At 40.5% G+C, this 16,987-nt stretch overlaps 1 protein-coding gene across 2 annotated transcripts in view; it reads left to right on the forward strand.

The window, feature by feature from the left end:
* Positions 1 to 14,551, forward strand: part of LOC119726697 (plexin-A2-like) — a 92,869-nt gene extending 78,318 nt beyond the window's left edge. The window contains exons 23-32 of one of the 2 annotated variants that reach the window (XR_005270852.1): positions 1,998 to 2,211; positions 3,584 to 3,740; positions 3,892 to 3,983; positions 4,575 to 4,650; positions 5,339 to 5,526; positions 7,012 to 7,181; positions 7,897 to 8,109; positions 8,968 to 9,121; positions 9,940 to 10,076; positions 11,110 to 14,551. Coding sequence is in view for 1 of the 2 variants with exons in the window: in XM_038198496.1 (XP_038054424.1) it covers positions 1,998 to 2,211; positions 3,584 to 3,740; positions 3,892 to 3,983; positions 4,575 to 4,650; positions 5,339 to 5,526; positions 7,012 to 7,181; positions 7,897 to 8,109; positions 8,968 to 9,121; positions 9,940 to 10,026 (1,351 nt within the window). In the remaining variant the exon portion in view is untranslated. The remainder of the gene's footprint in view (positions 1 to 1,997; positions 2,212 to 3,583; positions 3,741 to 3,891; positions 3,984 to 4,574; positions 4,651 to 5,338; positions 5,527 to 7,011; positions 7,182 to 7,896; positions 8,110 to 8,967; positions 9,122 to 9,939; positions 10,077 to 11,109) is intronic. The other variant, XM_038198496.1, reaches the window with a different exon arrangement.
* Positions 14,552 to 16,987: the final 2,436 nt, after the last annotated feature.

Below are 16,987 nucleotides of genomic sequence, written 5' to 3' on the forward strand. Positions count from 1 at the left end.
CCGTCTTTCTTTTGTTTTCAACTATATTTGGTTTTCAAGAACCTGTTAATTAAACTTTAATCTGGACTTTTTTCCTCTGTATCAGTTAGACCCCCCCCCCCCCCCCAAAAGCCTTCGGTCTCTGGTATGGAGCTTGCCCCAAGAGTGGTGCGGCGACGCGGGCTTTTTTTTTGTTTTTTTTTTTTGTTTTTTCCCCCTACTTTTTTTTCTTCAAATGTCGGCTGATCATGTGTTGCAGATGACGCTTCGATCCTCTTGAAACTCTCACAAATATTCTTCAGGGTGAAGCTTGAGGTGACCTCAGTTAGGCCATAAAAACTTTACAATTCTGCACCCACCTACGATCTCAACCGACACGAACATTCTTTGGGAAATTTGGATAGTCCAGACAAAAATCAGAGAAAACGGTAACGTCAAACCATACAGCGACATCGACAATCGTGAATGTGCTGCCAGGCTGGTCATTAGCCTGCTCCCTTACATATTGCAGTAATTAAAAAGCGTTTACAGGTTCCAGATACACGACCATCGCTCCCTCAGTCTGGCTTCCAGACGCACAATTACAAAATTACAACACCGTCTGCAAATGGTGCCCGACTAAATTTAGTGCAAATATATGGGAGCCTGGAGAGGCCACATAAAGCTTATACTCGATCGTAACCCCATCTAAAAACGTGGTAAAATTGAGCAGCAGCAGGATTCCAGTCAAACCAGCGAGTTTGGCGGTTTTGTGAAATTATCTTACATTGAAAAAAAAAAACTTTTTAATTTTGCCGATGCGCATTGCTACGGCAATGCGCGCGGAGACCAGAAACCGGAGACTTTTTTTTTTTGGCCTTTGTCACCTTAATTTTTTTTTTATTGTGGAATATCAACACCTGTCACAACCTTCTCCTTTTTTGATAATTTTCTTCCTTTAACAAATTTGTATCCACTCCAGCATGTTCTCTTATACACTTGTGATTAGGTCTTTATTCTATGATCCTGATAATGGAATTTTAGACTCTTATGTACTCACAGTTTTGACATTTAAAATCCTCAAGAAATCTGTGAAGAGAAATTGATCAATTTCAATTCGGTCTGAGAGAAAAAAAAAAACAATTTTATTTTATTTTATGACATTCGCGAAAGTTGCAGTTTACACTGTAAAGCTATGCTCACTGTACATTACACACTTGCATCTTGCTGTATCGATGCACCGATGGGGTAGTACTATCGTGCGGACCTTTATGCACAATCTGAACGGCAACTTCCGAGATCTGAAGTTTTGGATTTGGTTTTTTTGAACGGGCACCCAGGTTCTTGTTTTTTGTTAAAATCGGGTACCCGGTTCCCGTACTACTCGTTAATGCACACCCTGGAACAATGATGAAGCTATTTGAGAGACTTCCAAATGCGTTTGTGTTTTGTGTACCTACAAAGCGGAGTGGATGATGAATTGCAGGATAGTGTATGAAGGATGTCGACTGTCATTTTGGAAAGTGGCCTCTTCAAGGCAAACACTTTATGTCAAACTGTATTGTGAATCGCTTATATTGTATGCCTGCACAATTTCTTTGCAGATAATAAGAGTTGTGTTGATAGCTGGAGCCAGCAATGTTTGTTTGAAAGATTAAGTCCTCTAACTGTCAATTTCTTTCAAAAGCCAATTCTGTCAGGATGCGAGAGTTAACTTTCAAGCCACTTAACATTTGTGGTTTGTCTTACTGAGATGAGATTCGTTGGATGACCGATAACTGGCTTTGTCTTCTCCCAGTTAGTCAAAGAAAGCAGACTATGTTAGACCAATAGATGGATCATAAAGCCACCCCCCCCCCTTGATGTCTTGACCAATCACAGCCATGATTACTTTCAGACGTGCATTCAAAAACGTCGGACATGCTCGAGAGGCACAGATGTCGTCCACAAGCGAAGTAGGCGTGGCTTAATTGATTGTTCTATTGTCTTTACATCTGCAGTCAGCTAATTTCTTATTTGAACATTTTGTTCGCTCTCAGGAATGAGTCAGTCGCTGAGAAGATGGTCAGCAACTGGCTGTCCTTCCTCCTCTACAACTTCATCCGTGAGAAGGCCGGCGAGCCGCTCTTCAAGCTGTTCTACGGTATCAAGCAGCAGATGGAGAAGGGACCGGTGGACGCGATCACCGGGGAAGCCCGCTACGGACTGAGTGAGGTCAAGGTCATCAGACAGCAGATCAACTACACTGTCATGGTAAGCTGGGTTGTTTACAATACCTCTAAGACGTCTTTACCCTTAAAAGGCAGAAGGGGAGATGGAGTCCAGCCACTATTTGCTTTCCGACATCATTGCGGGATGATTTTGGTTTTATGCTGTGCCTATAAGGCCGCCTCACGCTACAAAAAATCTCTTTGTGTTATACACAGGTCCGACGCGTGTAAACTAGACTGGCCTTTTCATACTTCAACATTTTAACATGGCACTGAACTGTGTTGAGCGTTCGATCCGTGTCGAAACTAACCCTGCTCGGGAGTAGGGTCGAGAGCTCTCGATCCGTGTAGAGAAGTCGGACACGTGTTAAAAGCCGTAGTAAAATAAAAACGTTTTTAAGGATAATCAATTAGCATCTTTCATTGTCACGAGTACAAAACTTGAAACTTTAAATTGGAAAAATTGCGGGTAACACCATGTGGTAAGAAATCTCTTCTTGGAAGAAGTGTGGTTCTGAAAAGAACCGGTTGGTTGAGTGTAGAACTCGACGTTTCGTACAGTGTGCTCTGTCTGTCCTCTGTCTCAACCTCCTGAGAACGGACAGAGCACACTGTCCGAAACGTTGAGTTATACACTCAACCAACCGGTTCTTTTCAGAACCACACTTCTTCCAAGAAGAATTTCTTTCCACATGGTGTTACCCGCAATTTTTCCTTTTTTAAAGGCCCTTTTTCTCAGTATTTTACTTTTTTTGACATGTTGATAAATGCAATCTTTATACAGCAATAACTTGTCAACAGATTGTCCAATTGAGGTGCAACAAACGGTTTTGTAAAGAGATTTCTATTCTCTTTCCTGATACCCACAAACTCTCTTTTCGACCTCTGTCTCATCTTGCCAGAACACCTCACAAATCTTCAACACTAGATGCCAAGAAATCTTGTTTTTGTTTTCCTTGACAGTGTACAAGAAAACAGTGAGCTAAAAGTTTGCACACTGTATGTACTAAGCATGAATGTCTACTAGCGTACCACATTTCTTAACAATTGGGCATCGCATCTCCGTGATCAGAAGGGGGTGATGCGGAGTGATTCTGATCAAAAAGAGTTGCTTCAAACACACATGCTATTACAGTTGTGAGACCTGATCTCCCACAATGAATTATCACTTGCCCGGTCTACATTGATACGAAGGTCTTAAGATCAACTTTTCAGATCCTCTTAATAATTTTTTTTTATTTGTAGATTTCAGGTCAGTGCAATCAGTAAGCAGGTTGCAGCAGTTTTGATTCATGTTTATTAAAAAAAAAGTACTGAATTTTGTCGATCCCAGGATGAATTTGCACCTTTTACCTTCAAGTGAGAGATTGCCACATCGATCCTCTCTGAACTATTCCTCCATCCTGTCCTTTCAGACCATCAACGCCATCGGCCTGAGCAAGGATGCAGGGCCAGTCCAGGTCAAGGTCCTGGACTTTGACACCATCTCCCAGGTCAAGGAGAAGATCTTAGATGCGCTGTACAAGACGACGCCTTACAGCCACAGACCGCCCAGGGAGGAATTAGACCTGGGTAAGAATTACTTCTGTTTCCAAATTTTGGATTTTTAACTTTGAAAAATCCAAGCCACAATCTCAGAAATGATAATATTGCTTGTTGTTGGATTAGCTCAAATTAATACCAGCTCTGCACTTTATTGGGTCTTTTTTTTTTCCTCTCACAGAATGGAAAGAAGAAGGTCGGATCTTACAGGATGATGATTGTAAGACAGAGGGAGAATGGAGAAGACTCAACATGCTCTGCAACTATCCAGGGGTAAAAACACTAAATGTGTTACAAGTGGAACAGTTCTTAATAGTCGGGGGTCTCAGGATCTGAATCACCCTGTCTACCTACCTATCCCTTCCCCCCTCAAAAACACCATAACGCTCCCCAACCCATGCCAACCCACCAGACAATATCCCCAATACTCCCCCTCCTTTTCCCCACCCCCTTCCCCCCCTTCCCCCCCCCCTTCCCCCGCCCCCTTCCTCTCCCCCCCCCCCCCCCCACCACCACCTTCCCCCCTCCCCTTCCCCTTCCCCCACCCAAAAATAAAAATCAAACAAGATAAACTACGAAATTAACAAAATATAAAATGACAATAACCACCTCTGCCCGACAAAAAGTATTTGTTTTTGTTTTGGATATCTCATATATTTTGACTGAAACCTTGCAATAATATCTTGAAACTAAAAAAATAATTAAGCACTGGATTACCCTCTCACATTGTCAAGGCCCCATGATGTTCAAGGGATTTGAAAAGTAATGTCTTATACGGGGCCTTTTGATCCCCCTTCATACAAAAAAATTGCTTTTAATATTCGTGTATTGTAGCTCATGATATTTTTCATTTTTTTCCCCCAGATTGTTGATGGTGCTACATTAGCACTGGTTCCCAAGCAGGGATTCACCATGTCCATATACTCAAATTCCAAACACTGTAAGTTAAAATGTCATTCATATGTTTTGAAAAAAAGAAAGATTTATTTTAGGAATCTGACTAGCACTTTTGTGAATACAGATTTTTTCTTTCTAACAATAGTCAAGTTACCAAAAACAAGAGTTGACTTGAAATCTATTTCATTGTATTGGGCCAATTCCAGGGGCCAATTTCGTAGAGCTGCTTAAGCACAAAATTTGCTTAAGCACAAAAACGTCTTGCTTAATAAAATCATGTTACCAGCCAAAACTCCATGCGATTGTTATGCTAAGTAAACAACAGCTAAATACCAGTCACAAACAATGTACATCACTTGGAGTTTTGGCCGGTAACCTAATTTTACTAAGCATTGTTTTTTCGTGCTTAAGCAAATTTTGTGCTTAAGTAGCCTTATGAAATTGGGCCCAGGTGGCTGTGAAGCTCAGGAGTTTGCTGCGCCCCAATAGCATTGCTTAGCAGAAACGGGTCGCCAGCTTAAATCTAATGCAGTGTACATTACTTATGACTGGCACCCCGTTGGTTTTTGCTAAGTACATAACATTTTCTAAGCAGTGTTCTACATACCCCGTGAAATTGGGTGAAGGATGTGGTTTGAATGTTGTGGTTCTAGAATGTGACATTAGCGTGAAGTCTTGAGACATATACACGATATTCCGATTCAACAAGCAACTGTATTTTTAATCTTCAGTTGCCATGCCAGCAGCCAATAGCCCCGCCCGTTCCGTGACCACACCCATGCTGTCGCCCGACGTGGACATCAACGGCACCAAGCTGTGGCATCTGGTCAAGCCGTCAGACTCGGACTACCACAAGTCTGGGGACAAGGTGCACAAGATGATGGCAGAGATCTACCTGCCCAGGCTACTGACTACCAAGGTAAAATACAAACTTGAGGCCGGCTCATACTCTGCGTAAAAAAGGGTACGCAAACGGGAATTTGTTTACATAGGCCCACTTCAATGGGGGTATGCATTGTGTTGGTCATTGTGTGGAGCAACCACCCAAGGAAGAATTGACCTTTTGCGGTAGAATGGTGTTTAAATCGCGTCGATGCAGCTTGTGAAATATTGTCCAATTGCATGATATACAAATGGATGCGGAACGCGCAAAATCTGAGACAAACAAAACTTAAAGTGTACAAAAACTCCACATGGTTGTCTAAGGGGCGTGACTTACTCGCAAACGGCGATAGGTCAATAGCTGGCACCATTGTGTTGCCATTACCACACACAAATAGTGACAAGTCATCACGAAACTGAGCTTAAAGTTGCAAATTGCCATTTTGCAGTACAGTGGGGCAAAACCAACATTTGAAGGGGTGGTCGACTTTTAGTGTTCTGTAGGTCCCGTTCTACCTTTTCCCAACTTTTTTTGTTCTGTCAAACATCTTTTAAACCCACTTCATCCTGGTTTCATGAGTTGACTGTTCATTCACTGTAACACAACTGCAGGATTTTTAAATGCCATTGTCTCAAGAATCGGTTTTACAACTTTCAAGTAAGTTGGTGGTCTATATTTCCATTACTGAACTCAGTTCCCTTAATGTTGTATACCATTAGAAAGCTCTTGTTCTGCAGAATCCAGATATATAAATAGCTCAATTCTGGAAAAAGTCTGACTTCAAGCTTAATTTTGGGATGACAGGTTATAATTTGATTGTTATTTATGTCTAAAAAAAATCCGACAAAACTGCGGAGTTTTCTTCCCCTTGGGTGAAATGACTACCATTTGAGGAAGTTGAAAAACAGCTGACAACTCTTACTCACAATGTACTGTGGGTAAAGCACGACTTGTGCTATGGACTGCAGCATTTCTGTGTCATTGAACTGCTCATAGCGAAAGTGAGACTTGCAAAAATGAGAAATAGATCTTGTTCTAAGGCCAAAAGTCTCCGGTTTCTGGTATGGAGCTTGCCCAAAAAGTGGTGCGGTGACACGGCTTTTTTTTTTTTTTTTTACCTGTTTTTTGTTTTGCTTCAAATGTCGGCGGATGACTGCAAAATGGTGCCCGACTAAACTTAGTGCAAATATATGGGAGTCCAGAGAGGCCACATAAAGCTTATTCTCGATCATAACCCCATCTAAAAACACGTTTAAATTGTGCAGCAGCAGGATTCCAGTCAAACCAGTGAGTTTGGTGGTTTTGAGACATCATTTTTCATTGAAAAAAAACTTTTTCATTTTGCCGACGCGCATGGCTACGGCGACGCGCGCGCATACCAGAAACCGGAGACTTATTTTTTTTGGCCTAATAGGCATAAAAATGAAAAATATAATTCCTGAAAGTTGTGAAGAAAACTGCTGAGGTCTTTTTTGCCAACTCCTTGGCTGTCAACCTTTGTCTCTTTTTTATCCTCTACAGGGTGTGCTCCAGACATTTGTGGACGAGCTGTTTGAGATGATCTTCAGCGTCAATCACCGTGGCAACACCTTACCCATCTGCATCAAGTATCTCTTTGATCTCCTTGACGACCAGGCAAGACATCACAACATCCAGAATCAGGACGTGGTCCATTCCTGGAAGAGCAACAGGTAAGGTTGCTGGGTTCCCAGCCAATCTGGATATCAAGGAAAACCTTGCAAAGAGGTTTCCATCTTTCCAGTCAGGAGAAACTCAGGGACTTTGGGGGAAAAAAACACCAAAAATCAAGGGATTTCAGGGAATTTGATAGTGACCCAGAAGGGAAAGGTTTCTGCCAGTTTGGTGTATGTGAGTCTTTTGCCGTGAGTCCAAGTTGTGTGAGGAAAGGATGGCTATAAGGGGAGAAGGGAGGCCATCGCTTGTTAACAAGTATCTTAGTTGCTTTGCTGCAACCAACTCTTGACTTCCCAGCAACCTCGTTAAAGTGAAATATTTTTTTCATGGAATTTTGGAAATTTCTCAGGTAAATATCAGGGAAAAATTCATGGAATTTTGTTTTCATAGAGTGCTGGGAACCCTGGATTGGCAAAACAGTCATCAAAGTATTTAATCCAACCATAGCTCTATAATCCAACTGCCAAGAGAAAAGATCATTGAATTGGCGCCAATTTCAAAAAGCCGCTTAGTACAGAAATTCGCTTAGCACAAATAAAGTTCGCTTAGTAGAAACAGGTTACCAGCCAGAATGTCATACAATTTACATTGCTTGTTGCTGGTACCCAGCAAATTTCTGCTTAGCGTAAAAATCAATATTTCCTGATAACTGGTTGTTTGAAATTGGCCTGTTCGTTAAACACTTCTTGCTTCCTCCTCTTTTCGCCGCAGCCTACCGCTGAGATTCTGGGTGAACCTCATCAAGAACCCAGACATCATCTTTGACATCTACAAGTCGGAGACAGTGGACGCCTGCCTGTCCATCATCGGTCAGACCCTGATGGACGCTTGCTCCGTCTCGGACCATCATCTGACCAAGGATTCATCCTCCAGTCGACTGCTGTATGCCAAGGACATACCCAAGTACAAGCAATGGGTGGGCAGGTATGTTGAGATTATTAATGTGACTTACTTTTATCCTTTTCTTTCTTTTCAGTCTTTCTAAATTGTAGCCCACATGTTCGAGTGGCTGCAGCCTCATTTTGGGGTGATTTCTATTTAAATTTGTGTACCCCTATCTTTTCCACAAATTCAACTCTTTTTTTTCCGTCAATAAATTTTCAAATTGAATGTGTTATTCCAACCAACCCTCTTTTGGATGTCTGCAAACCTCTGACAACAAAAGGAGTTTTTGTTTTGGGCACAAACAGATCCGCTTTGCAAGCAGACTGGCCCCCGGTTCATACGATACTGATTGCGGGGCGGGAACCAGCCTACCCCAGCCTACTGGCAGCCAATAATTCAAATTTCAAAGTAGTTATTCAATAACTAAACATGCGCCGATTTTTTTTCAGTGGATGGCTCATTCACAAGTGAATAACATTTGTTTTGCTAAAAAAAATAGCAATTTAGAAAAGGAATCCTGGGGGGGGGGGGGGTCGTGCAACTTAAAAAACAAAATATAGGGGTTTCCTCAATATGCACAGGTACTGTAGCTCGCAAGCCTGAATTAACCTAAAAATTTGATGATGAACAAATGTTCAGTTTTAGAGGTTGGAGGTAAACCGTGAGATAAAATTCCAGGGAAACCCTTGGAATCATGCAGCGACTGAAAAACTAAAATGCACGTCGGCCAGAATATAGATTATCACATGCACACTAATTTTGCATTCTCCCTTACCGCAACCGCCCTCACTCCTTTAAATCTGTCTATGAGCAGTTTTATCCTTAATATCACTGAGAACTGGCCACTGATGTTGAAACTAAACAATTTGCCGTCTTGATCCTTCCTCCATCTCCTAGGTATTTTGAGGACATCAAAGCCATGCCTGCCATCAGTGATCAAGACATGAGTGCAATGCTTTCTGAACATTCCCACGCCCACCAGTATGACTTCCACACCCACACAGCCCTGAATGAGCTCTACTTCTACTATGCAATCACCTACAAGAAACAGGTGCGTGCATTTTCACGAGGGTTCTCCGAAACCTAGGGTTTGTCACCGGACCAGCTTTGTCCGGCACAAAGGGGAATGTGGCCTGGTGGTTAGGGTTTGTGACTCGTGACTCGTGATCAGAGGGTCAGGGGTTCGAATCCAGCCGCTGGCGGTACGTTGTGTCCTTGGGCAAGCCACTTCACCCAAACTTGCCTCTCTCCACCCAGGAGTATAAATGGGTACCGGCATTAACTGGGAAGTAACCTGTGATGGACTGGCATCCCATCAAGTTGTTCTCAGTTGTTTTATTTCAAGGAAACTGAGATAAACGCTGGCCTGATGGGCCATATTGGCACGTGACAGACTTGACTACTTGACTTATAAGCAAAACCTTAACCACGAATCAGGAAATACTCTTAAACTTTTGGACTCGTCCCAATGCTCCAGAAGCAGAATGTAAATCCATATTGAGCTGGATTCCCTAAGTTAACAACCTTAAAATCTCTTGACGACGGAGACAAAGCCAAGTTTTGGACCCCCCCCCCCCCCCAAATCTATCTGTTTAACCCTAACCCTGCTCGATTCAACAACATTTTTGCAGAATTCTATTTAACATTTGAGGGTTGGGGTTCTAAACTCTTCACTCTTTGGCCGGTTTTGAAACGGTTTTTCGAAAAACTTTTGTGACCCAGGAGAATTTGAAGACAGCCAGCATTGCACTGGATAGCTCACTTGGTTGATAAATGGTTCCATGCCCCAGAGGTCTAAGGTTCAAATCCCTTTCAAACCAGTTTCTTTGCTCAAATCTATATTACATTTGAATTTTTTTTTATCTTCAGATCATTGAGGACCTGGAAGAAAACGACTACCCCAATCTGGCCGAGAAGTTTAGCACACTCTGTGATCAACTCAACAACACAGTGTAGAGGGACAGTCAACGGTCTCACCACAGGGGGCTGCAGGTAGGGCACTTAGGGTAAGGTCACTTGGGTGACAATCATCTCTCACCACTCTGAACTTGGAATGGCACATGGCACATGGGTTACTGCCGCAGGAAGTTTGGTCATGTTAGTCTGGGATGCAGGATCTTTTGGGAGGGTAAGGTGGTCAGGTCATGTGGGTGAGAATCACGTCTCACCACTCTAAACTTGAAATTGCACATGGGTTTACTGCCAAAGGAACATTGGTCATGCTAGTCCGGGATGCAGGTATATAAGATATTTTGGAAGGGTGCTGTAGTCAGGTCACTTGGGTGAGCATCACCTCTCACCACTCTAAACTTGAAATTGCACATGGGTTTACTGCCAAAGGAACATTGGTCATGCTAGTCCGGGATGCAGGTATATAAGATATTTTGGAAGGGTGCTGTAGTCAGGTCACTTGGGTGAGCATCACCTCTCACCACTCTAAACTTGAAATTGCACATGGGTTTACTGCCAAAGGAACATTGGTCATGCTAGTCCGGGATGCAGGTATATAAGATATTTTGGAAGGGTGCTGTAGTCAGGTCACTTGGGTGAGCATCACGTCTCACCACTCTAAACTTGAAATTGCACATGGGTTTACTGCCAAAGGAACATTGGTCATGCTAGTCCGGGATGCAGGTATATAAGATATTTTGGAAGGGTGCTGTAGTCAGGTCACTTGGGTGAGCATCACCTCTCACCACTCTAAACTTGAAATTGCACATGGGTTACTGCCAAAGGAAGTTTGGTCATGTTAGTCCGGGGTGCAGTCCTTACAAAAAAACCAGGAGTTTTCGGTAGGGTACTCTGGTTAGGTCATTTGGGTGGCAATCACATTCACCACTGTGACCTACTTTTGATAAACAATAGCGGTTGATCATGTTAGTGTAGTGTGCGTGATGAGACTTTCTTTACGTTTCGTCGTAAATTGCACTTAAGTCTTGAAAAATTCTGCGCATCCAAAATGAACTTGACTTTTGGAGAGTTTTTGAGTACAACAAGTTTAACACATTGCGACTGTCTTGGTCTTTTTCTATTGATTAGATTTGACCCAAGTCGTGCATGGATTGGAGCAACTTTTTTTTAAGAGAGACGTCAGCATGGACGTGAGCTCAGACAAAACACATGCAGAGACTTGGTCAAGTCTAACAGTGGGGCCTGCAGGATCCAGCACCAGACACCGGCCTTGTCAACTGGTACCCGTGCTGACTTTGTCCGGCACACCCAAGTTACCCATCAATTGTTTATAGACACTATTGGTGTTAAATGAGTCTTGGTGTGCAGTCAAATGCATACAAAAGATGGTTTGTGATTGGACATTATTGTTTGCTGTAAATTGGTTTTCGTGCTCAAGAATTTTTATGATAAATGCTTTTGGAATATGCCTTGAAATGTGTTGTATTATTCTGACTTGAAATGGTCCAAAATTGTCGTCTGTTGCTCATGCTCTTTTTGTCGTTATAGCACTCGATGTGGAAAATATGAACTTTTTAGAGAGATGTTGACTGTTCCATGAATTGTATGTGTTTTGATTTTTGTATGGTTTTTCTTTTTGGTGATGGTGCTTTGTATGTTGCCATGGACACCAGTAGCTGTAATAATTCATAATCTGGTCCTTGTCTTGTAACTATTGTAACGAACAACTGTGTTTTGTGACAAAGAGCAAATCTGAACTTCGGATGATTGTTTTAGCTTCCCTGCAACTGCAGTCACAGATAAATTGAATCAGACTACTCTCCAAACAATTGTTATTAATGTGAAGACATAGTTACCAGCAAATCTACACCTTGGGTTAAATGGAAACCGTTTATAAATAGACTAAGATAGTTATCAATGAAACGAAGTATGGGACACAATACATCAATACTAAATTGGCATCCGTCTGTAATGACAAAATTGCAAACTGTACATATGCTTCTTATTCGAATTACCCCTTATTTTTTTTATTCAGTTGCTGTAGAACAATTTAGGATTTCTATGGATCAGTGTCACTGCTGAGATTTCAGACGGTCAAATTCAATGTCTAGAACATTCCTCGTGTTCTCTGTATGTTGTATTCTATGTGGTAGGCGAGCATAACGTGAGCAAAAAATAATAACAAAGTATGTTTAATGTGATCATCATTGTAAAATAGTGCTTATAAACTTGATTCTAAATTCTTATATACTGGCAAAGTGTACATAGATTTTTCTGCGTGTGATTGGGGAATTTTTTCCCCCCAGGAAATGAGCCTGTTTTGTTTTTTTAAAAATAAATTGGCATTTTTTTCTGGGAGTTGTTTAATAATACAAGAGATGATGCAATTATAAAGATATTAAAAAAAACAAAAATAATTGTATAACCCAAAGCATTGTATTTATGGGTGTATTAATGACGTAGTGTAATGAAGTAGAGGCAGGACTGACTAAGGACTGTGGTTTGTTCTTTGTTAACGTGTTGAGATCTGTTCATATTTGGCGCAAAAAGTGAACAGGAAGTATTTGCACTACAAATTCACAAAGATTGCACATTTTTTCACCAACGGCAAATTCCGCAGAGAACGTGTTTCCTGACGTCGAATTTACCTTACGTTTGCATTCGCGTGAAGTATGAAGTGGGCTTACATGCGGATCGGTGCAAATTGGGCTTGTATGGGCTTCAGTCAATGTTTAGGGCCAGGCTTTGGGTGCAGTGTTAAAAGCCCATTGGCCTGAACTTGGCCTGAACCGTGGTGAGATTCGCTGCTAAGCGTAGATTTCTGGAGTCGTACATAAAAATTGGGGGCTGATTTCAAATAGCTTCTCTGTAAATTTCTGCTAAGCAAAGTACACACGGTTTCATTAAAGCAAAATTTAAAAAACTGTCAGTCGTTGAGCATGTTGTAGAGACTTAATTCTATACCGTCAAGTTCGTTGAACAAACTTTAATGCTATCGTAGTGATTAGTTGAGTAGTCTACCACCGATGACAATGTATACAAATAAAGAATTGTTAATAACATTTATACTATTGCTGTATAGTCACAAAAAAAGATGTACATTTTCTTGTGTTTGTCACTTGTGTTGCATATACAGACCAAGTCTGACGTAGCGCTTTTTTACCAATTCAAAATATCTTGCTTTCTGTACCTTGCTTTTTTTTTTCTTTTTTTTTCGTGGGAACAATTTTTTTCTCTTTTCATATAGCAAGTTTTATCGTCTTTCAGTTATGTAGTTTCACAATTATACATGTATAAGCAATAATTGATTTTTTGAAATATTGACGTTATGTGACCCATATGGGGCCACTTTTATGCATGCTTAGATAAAAGGAATTTGTGCTTGTTTTCTTTTTTGTTCCAATTAGTTTTAATAAGCCCTATTTCATAAATAATTCTCTGTTGGCTCTAATTACAATAAAAGAGGATGCCTGTAAGAAACTAAAGTTGCTGTCACAATCATGAAACTTATTTTAACAGTTCCCAGTTGTTCTCGGATACTTAAATTTGAATTTGGTTTGTTCCTCATTCCTCGTTTTTCTGTGTTTGTGCAAAATTCACCAAATTGTCAAAGCAACATAACTGGACAACCAATCTGTAAGTAAAATATTTTGGTCACAGGTTTTTCAGATATTTTTGGTGAACACTCTAGCTTTAATGCATTTACAGAACATCTGTGTAGCACCTGTAAAACTTGTCAGAAGTGAGGACAAAAATAATAATATCATAATGCAATGTTTAAAAGTTAGTTAAAATTGACAGCTGTTTTGTAGGGTCATGTGTGTGCCTGTGTACACTTCATATGTATAAGTCTGGTTTTAGTAGGTCTGTCAAGATATTAAAAGCTACTATGCCATTTTGTCAAATAAATTTTTACAATGTACAGAAATCAACAGACAATTTTGAAACACTTGTTCAGAGAAACTTGTGATTCTGTGATTATATTTCCACATGAACAAAGAGATATTTTGCATTAGTCTACCCAAAAAGCAATTGATAGAAGAAAAATGTCGGAAGGTATAACGTCCTTAAAAGTGTTTGTGTGCTAAACAAACTGAATATGTATGGTTGGGGTGTACTGTTTCGCATTGGAAGTACACTTGCATGTGGATACGTGTATATGTTTATGCCATGTCTTTAAGATCTATATAAGGGATCTAACATTTCGCTGTTCCAAAAGTGTATGGTAAAATAGGTGTGTATTGTCTGACTGACTTCTCAAAATTGTCTAAATGCCAAACTTATTTTACATACATTTTGTATATAAATCAGCAATTTTAGTTGTTTTTTTAACAAATGCATGTGGGGTTGATTTTTGTTAGGTGTGGGGTCACTTTTTTTAACCTTGGGAACTGTTGCCATGGGAACATCTGTACCAATGGTCAGTGAGTATTTTTTTGGTTTGTGTATTGTTTTAAACAAATATGATTTTCTTTCTTTCTTTTGTTATGAAAAATGAAAAATGGATAAGTCATGATTTTGGTGACTAATAAATTGTCGGTTTCTAATTAGAGCTGATTTGTGAAAATACACAGAGTGGTCAGTTTTGTTTCAGTATCTCCTGTGGAACCCATGTTGTTTTAAAATGTTGACGATGGGCGTCACGAAGGGGGGGGGGGGGAGCAAGAGGGTAATTCAAGCTTCAATTTGATGTTTTCTTTGATGGGCCCATGCAATGTAAAATGGAATTTTGCATCAGGGTGATATTAATCAAATTAGGTTTTGCCCTTCACCGACATTTAAACACTGTATACTCAGTGTGTTACCTCCTGAGTGAAAGTTGGAAAAAATCACTCGGGTGGGACTCGAACCCATGACCTCCTGCTTTCTAGTGCAGATGTCTTACCACTCGACCACCGAGCTAACGGGATCGGTTGGCTGGTTCGAATCTGATGTACATAGCAGCGGGTACCGCATAAACTATGCGGTACCGATCCCGTTAGCTCGGTGGTCGAGTGGTAAGACATCTGCACTAGAAAGCAGGAGGTCGTGGGTTTGAGTCCCACCCGAGTGATTTTTTCCAACTTTCACTCGGGAGGTAACATACTGAGTATACAGTGTTTAAACGGGCAAAACCTAATTGGGCCCATGCAATGTAATTGTGTCGCCTAAACAAAGTTTTGGGAGACACCAGTCCTAAATTCTGTATGACCGTACACACCAGAGCTACTTGTGGGGTACTGCTCACAAAAGGAACAAAGGTGCTGACTTGTACCCCACAATTTTTCTTTTGAAAAACAGTACAGCAATGCAAGTACCCGAGAACTCCCATTTGCTGGAATGACCGTATGTCTCTAAGTTTCGGTTCAGTAGTTTGAAGGGAAAAAAAGTATTACTTCTACATGCTTTCATGGACTTTGATGAAACTTGGATGCAGTGACCCCTTTGGGTGGGAAGACACAATTCTTCATCAGATTACTGAGGTCAAAGGTCATGTAGGGGTCTTCAGATGTTGTTCAAATATGATTCAAATGTTTCTTTGTCTACAGAATTTGATGGATTTTAATGTCACTTGGATGGAGTGATCCTTGGGTGGGGGTTCATCACAACTCGTCCTTGAAATGCACCTTTGTGTCCCATTTAACCTTATTTTCAATTTCCATTTTGCCATTTTCAAGTGTATTTTGGTGCCTTTTTGGTTGTTATGCTAATGCAAATTTCCATATTCAGGAGCAAATATGTGATGTCATTTCAGGCAGAAACCTCAATGTTATAGCTATTTCAGTACCAAAATGTGCCAAAATTTGGGATATTTTGCTGTCTTAAATTTTCGTTTCCTTGGTGATTCTCTGTTGTTTCAGTACATGACAGTAGGCTAATAGCAAAGTTTTCTCTCACAAATGTTTTCAGTGAGCAAATTTTGGACTCACAATTTGAACAGTAAATCTTAAACTGAACAGTGTCTGAAATGACATCAGTCACATCAACAGCGCCCTCAGTTGTCAGGAAAAGCATGGACAATTTTAAATGTTTAAAAAAAAGGGCACTTTTCAATAAAATTAACCAAAAAGGTTAATAGTTTTCATATGTTTAAGAGAAGTAGAAAGTTGCGCACAATATGTTTCCGAGTAAAATTCATCTCATGATACCTTTAACGACTTTGGGAGTTATATTTCTTCTCTGATTTTTGGATGTGAGGATATTTATGACTATGTCAATGGCACTTAAATAACTAGTCTGCATCTCGTATACCTGCAAGATTTGAGGCAGAGGCGATACCCCAGTGTCCCTGTACCCTATACACACTCTACTAGACTATTGTTACCTTAGATATCTCAAAAGAATTCCTGAGATTCCAGGAACACAATGACCAACACAAAAGGTGGGGGCGGTCCAGTCCCATCCCACATCTTGCTTCAAATGGCATCTCAAAGCAAATGCAACTAGAGTTTCAACTGTGAGGCATTCAAGACTAGTTATATGTTAAATCGAGGGGTCTGGATGTTTTGTTCTGGATCGGCAGTCCTTGGATGCAAGATAGACGTGCAAAAATTCGGTACGTCCGATTTTTAACCAAATGTTCTCTTTGGTAAAAACTACATTTCACACAGTAATAAGAGAAAGACTCACAATGCAACGTAACCTTTTCTTTTCTTTTATTTCATTTCAAAAGAAAAAATCAATTTGAAACATAAATTACTAAGTCTTGAGCCAGTTATTCAATTGAGTCCATCCTGGTTACACATGTAAATGTAAACATGCTTAACCAAAAGAAAGGGTGTTTTAAGGTTACAGATTTTGAAAATTCGGAGCAATCTTAAAACTGCTTTATGTTGGTTGCTACAAATATTTGGACGGAAGACCTTTTTGTACATAAATCATCATGTTTTTGTTGAAGGATTTTTCTTAAGGTCGAAATATAGTTGGCACTCGAGTTGATAAAAGAGAGGGTCTTTTGTTGGATCAAACATGGTCTAGCCTTGCTTTGTCTAGGAATGCAATCATTTAGCACAGTTTAAGTAAATTT

The sequence above is a fragment of the Patiria miniata genome, unplaced genomic scaffold (genome assembly GCF_015706575.1).
Source record: "Patiria miniata isolate m_02_andy unplaced genomic scaffold, ASM1570657v1 HiC_scaffold_2, whole genome shotgun sequence".
In the NCBI taxonomy this organism is placed as follows: Eukaryota; Metazoa; Echinodermata; class Asteroidea; order Valvatida; family Asterinidae; genus Patiria; species Patiria miniata.